The 5,169-nt window shown below is 52.7% G+C and overlaps 1 protein-coding gene and 1 long non-coding RNA gene across 2 annotated transcripts in view; one reads left to right on the forward strand and one right to left on the reverse strand.

Annotated features, from left to right (window-relative positions):
- The window catches only part of GPKOW (G-patch domain and KOW motifs), a 12,246-nt gene extending 10,145 nt beyond the window's left edge, over positions 1-2,101 (forward strand). Inside the window, exons 8-12 of the mRNA XM_081808901.1 lie at positions 400-526; positions 726-849; positions 941-1,010; positions 1,548-1,633; positions 1,730-2,101. Of these exons, the coding sequence (XP_081665027.1) occupies positions 400-526; positions 726-849; positions 941-1,010; positions 1,548-1,633; positions 1,730-1,864 (542 nt within the window). The 3' untranslated portion in view covers positions 1,865-2,101. The remainder of the gene's footprint in view (positions 1-399; positions 527-725; positions 850-940; positions 1,011-1,547; positions 1,634-1,729) is intronic.
- A 491-nt stretch (positions 2,102-2,592) lies between these two features.
- LOC145717858 (uncharacterized) overlaps positions 2,593-5,169 on the reverse strand; it is a 10,449-nt gene continuing 7,872 nt past the window's right edge. The window contains exon 2 of the long non-coding RNA XR_014141334.1: positions 2,593-4,687. This is a non-coding gene — a long non-coding RNA (uncharacterized LOC145717858). The remainder of the gene's footprint in view (positions 4,688-5,169) is intronic.

The raw sequence follows: 5,169 nt of genomic DNA on the forward strand, positions 1-5,169 counted from the left end.
GTTCAAGGTGATGAGCCTCTCTTCTTCTAGAATGTGAAAGCACCTGGGACTAGGCCATGACCAAGGAGGAAGGCAATCCAGGCATGGCAGCAGGATGGGGGCAGTTTGGCAGATGGGAGATTGGTGCTGACAGAGCTCTCGGATTTCCCTAGCCCACACTAGGTGGTTGCCTCAGATCAGTACCATCAGCACATGCTGGAGTGGCTAAGGAAGGCATCCTGAAGGAAGCCCCAGCAGTTGAGGGGAAGGGGAGAGCATTCTAATGGCACCAGCAAAGTTGTGATGGTGGGAGGGGACACTGAGGCAGGTGGGAGGTGGCCCGAGGCCGAGGTGTAGCCTGCCAGGTCAGAGAATGGCACACTGAGGCTCCTTCCTGGTTCTCCACACACTCTTGCACAGGCCAGATGAGCAAAACTTCCCCAGGGCAACAGAACGGAACAGCCTCGTCATGGAAGGCCCTCCCGGATCAGGACCTTTCCGGCCGGTGGGAGGACTCAGAGAGGAAGCGGAAACACCTTCCTGACCGGTGGGACCCTGGGCATCTGGGATAGGGGGAGAAGGCAAGGCTGTGGAAGCGTTCTAGCAGTCAGAGAAGGCTTCCGGGGCAAGGCAGGCACATAGAAGGAACTGGGGACGGCATTCTGGGTGCGTGTCACAGCCGCAGAGGTGGGGGGACCGGAACGTGCGTCTGAGCAGCTAAGCCTCGCATTGGCCCCTTTCCACAGACAGGAGGAGCCTGCAGCCAAGAGTGAGAAGGCCGGCCCCCGGGGCCAGCACTGGTTGCACAGGGACCTGCGCGTGCGCTTTGTGGACGGGCAGCACAAGGGCGGCCAGTATTACAACACCAAGGTGGGAACCCTGCAACCTGGTGCCCCCTCCGCCCCCAGGGACTAGGACCCCGTAACTCTAACGTTCTCACACCCCCTGGCCCTCTACCCAGATGACGATTGAAGATGTCCTCAGCCCAGATACCTGTGTGTGTAGGACAGACGAAGGCCGGATCCTGGAAGGTGAGTGTGAGGGATGACCACTGGGTCGTCACCATCCCGGAGGCCGAGTGGGAAGGCTGTCTTTGACCAAGAGGCTGGCGTGGGCAAAGGCTGGGAGGTTGGGCAGAGTTCAGGTATTTTGCAAGGCCCAGAATCTTCTGACAGAACCTGAGGCGCTTCTGTGATGGTGATTATCTGAGCCCCTCTTTCCCCATGAGCGAGTACTGGCATAAAAATGAGCTCTTTCTCCCTCTGAGGACCGGGCCTCGTACGGATGTGTACGGAACTCCCCATGCAGGGCAGGCAGGTGACACGCCCATAGTAAACGGGATTAGTTGCCATCACCCACCATCTTTGTGCATAAGTGCTCCCTTTCTTATCGTTATTTCTAGGAACTGCTCCTTAGGTGTCCTTGCCTGTGAAATGGGGTGCTGGGACCCCTACCTGTCAACAGGGTGCAGGGTGGCTCTGGGCAATACAGGAAAGGCCTTCTGACAGGACCCTGGGTGGACTGGCCCTGGCCGAGGGCCTCACTCACTCCCCTTTGCTCATCTGCAGGCATAAAGGAAGGCATGCTGGAGACCCTGGTCCCCAAGGTCGAGGGGAACCGGGTGATGGTGGTGCTGGGGCCACAGGCTGGAAGGGTGAGTCTCAGACCTGGGCGTGGGTGGGCAGGGGCCATGCAGGGGCTGTCCCAGCGTCCGGGTTGGCCTTGCTGACTCTACCCGCCACTACTCCAGGTGGGCCACCTGCTGGGCCGGGACACAGAACGGAGCCGGGCTCTGGTGCAGCTGCGGAGAGAGAATCAGCTGGTGGAGCTTCACTATGATGCTGTCTGCCAGTACGTGGGCCCCAGGGACTCTGATGAAGACTGACCCGCGGCCCCACTCCCACCCCCACCCCACCATCCCCGGCCTGCTGCCGGCTCTGTACAGTGTGAAAAGCCTGTCTTCGCAGAGGTGGGGAGGTCACCATTCCGCCGTCTGCTTGCACTGCAGCTCCAGGACAAGGAGAGGGACAGGGCACGAGATAGACGGACCAGAAGGGAGGCTCGAAACAAACTGAGTATTTTCCAGAAGTTAGTGTGTAATAAAAATCATTTCCCAAACTTAGCAGAATGATGAGATCATAAATGTGTGCTGAGCTGAGTGGAAGTGGGAGCTGGGCTGACTGAGGTGGGAGCCATTCCGGGCTTCAGCCCCACGGCCCTGTAGGGGCCGACAGACAAGTCAAAGGATCCACCTGCTCACGAGCTCATTCTTGGAACACCGAAGCTATGAAGTGTGTCCCTTGAGCAGATACTACGGAGCCTGGAATGCCGCATCTCTGCACAACTTTCTGAGTGAGAATCCCAACAGTGGCTCTGCTTTTACTCTTGGCCCAGATCAGATACCTCGCGCCGGTGACGAGAGTCCAGAGGAAAGGGAGGCTTCTACCCACAAATAGGCTATGTTTGTGCTACCTCCCAGAGTGGCCAGTTAATTTTGGGGCCCCCATTTTAGGCTCCAAACTTTGGCTTGACGGTAAAAAAGTTTTGTGTGTCCCGGGTAGAATTTCTCTGATTCCTCCAGGTAACTGGACTCTCAGAAAGGTTATTGTCAGACAGTCCTTAAACTTTTTCCTATTTAATGGGCTGAGATAGAAAAGCAGCAAGGGAAGCCAGAGCTTTAGGCACAATTGCTTCTAAATTATCCCCCAGTTGATGTAATAAATGGTGTATGAGCTAGATCTATACCCCCCAGTATAAATTCATGACATGTCAGAACATGGCACAGCACTGGAGAATTTTTTTTTAAATAACTGAATTATCGCATTGAAATTCTTACAACTCTTTTTTTCTGATTAAATCTTTAAAAAATTGTTTTTAATTGTTGAAGTATAATTGACATACAATGTTATCTTAGTTTCAGGTGTACAGTATAGTGATTTGACAATTCTGTACGTGACGCCATGCCCACCATGCGAAGTGTACTCACCAGACAATGTTATTACGACGTTATTGACTCCCTTCTCTATGGTGTACCACATCTCCCTGACTTACTTACTTTCTTACTTACTTATTTGTTTGTTTGTTTGTTTATTTATTTGGTAACTGGGAATTTGTACCTCTTAATCCCCTTCACCTATTTTGCCCATCCCCCTCCTCTTTGGCAAACATCCCCTAGAGCAGAATAATAAAGCTAAGCTGCTGTCCCTGCCAAGCAGAGGCAGACTGCTGTTTTGAGCCAAAATTGAGCCAATACAGAAAAACAGTGAGTTGCCCAATTCAGTGGCCATATGCCGAGTAAGGTAAGGGATGATCAGAAAACCTTCCAGTCTCATACCCCATTGTGAAGTACACTTGCAAAGACCAATTTTATGGATTTCCTGGTTTGTCATCCCTAATTAATTCCAGAACTCATCTGTTTTCAAGATTGGCCTAGCAGGGTGGTTAAGGCAGACAGCAGAGGACAAACCCCCACCCCCAGTTGCTCCAGTTCCTGAGTTGTAGTGCTGATTGTCCACACTGCCCCCGGACTCCCCGGCTGGGTTATATTTTTCATGTTGTGGGGAAGGAATGTCACGCCTTCTCAAGGTTCCCAATCTAACATGTCCAGTAGTCTAGTTCCCATGTTGTATGTGCTACATTCAGTCAAGAAGGCCTCCTCCTTTCTCCAAATCGTAGTAAATTCATCTTGGTAACACCCTCGAGAAGAGCTTAAAGTTTCCTGCACCGGTCCCCTGTCTCTGCCCTGCAGTGTGGCATAACCTGGCAGTTTCAGACAATCCCTCTCCTCCCTGCGCCATGATATTTAAGATAGATCTTTCATCAGATTTCAGTTTCCTGGAGTTGACTGTCTTCTCCCGAGCCTGTCTTCAGAAACGGGGCCTGAAGTTCTTGAATACACCCCCGTGTCCAGAACGCATAGCCCTAGCAGAGCACCTGGTCTCCCAACAGACCATCGCGGCTTTTTGTGCTTCCCTGAGTGGATCCCTCCTGATCCCTCAGTTCCAGGACAGGCTCCTTACGTCCCAGGAAGTGTGGACAGTATCAGGAGGCTTTCCCAGTCTGTCCCTTGTTCATTGCGCACAAGGAAAATTCTGTCTCGGCTCTCTGCCTGCTGCTTGCTGGCTGCCAAGATTGCCCCTTTGGCCACAGTTGCTGCGGCAACAGCTGCGAGCCTGTGAATTCTCTTCCCGCCACCCGCAAGCCAGGGACCGTGACACGTACAATTTGTTCAGGCTGGCTTCCTCCACGTCATGGGGAATGAACAAGATGTGGGTGAGAAAGCATCTGCCTCCCCTGCTAAGTCTCCAGAAGTCTCCCTGGCAGGTTGCTGCCTCTGTTAGACGCTGTCCAGACACAGTCGTGAATTCGTGGCAGCAGACTCAAGAAGCAGCTTCTTTGCCTTTCAGAGAGGAGCCAATTATTTGGGCCCTTAGGACTGTTGCCTGGGGCTGAGCTTGGTGGCAGATAACGTGCAGTTAGATTCTCCTCTGATATTCCTTCCTCAGCCAGGGGCTCCTCTCCTCCGCTCCCAGGTTGGGGCCTCTTAACCTCCATGTTCTGGCACCACGCAGAATGATGAAGGACCCAATAAGGGTCCTTGGAAAGCTGCACAAGGGGCTGTGGGTCCTCACCAAGTGCCACTATTGCCCCAATCCATTCAACAGGCGTCTCTTGAGCCTTCACTGTATTCCAGGCACCATTCCGCATGCTAGGGATACAGAAGAGAGTAAATCATTCAACAAATGAGTCCCTACTATATGCCAGACATGATTCTAAATACTGGGGATACAGCCATGAACAAAACAGATGAAGATCATTGCCCTTGTGGAGCTGATGTTCCAGTGGGGCTGAGAGACAATAAGCAGTAAGTATAAGAGGTAAATGATTTAGTATGCTAGAAGGCGAGAGGAGCCATGGTGGAAAAAAGAACAGCAGGGTCAAAGGGATCCGGGGTAGGCAGAAGGCAGTACTTTTTTTTTTTTTTTTTTAAGATTTTATATATTTGAGAGAGAGAGAGCATGTGCGCACAAGCTGGGGGGAGGGGCAGAGGCAGAGAGAGAAGCAGGCTTCCCGCCGAGCAGGGAGCCCGATGCGGGGCTCGATCCCAGGACCCTGGGATCATGACCTGAGCTGAAGGCAGACACTTAAGCCACTGAGCCACCCAGGCACCCCAAGCCTATTCTCTTTTAA

Source organism: Leptonychotes weddellii, chromosome X, assembly GCF_054177405.1.
Source record: "Leptonychotes weddellii isolate Sample4059 chromosome X, ASM5417740v2, whole genome shotgun sequence".
In the NCBI taxonomy this organism is placed as follows: Eukaryota; Metazoa; Chordata; class Mammalia; order Carnivora; family Phocidae; genus Leptonychotes; species Leptonychotes weddellii.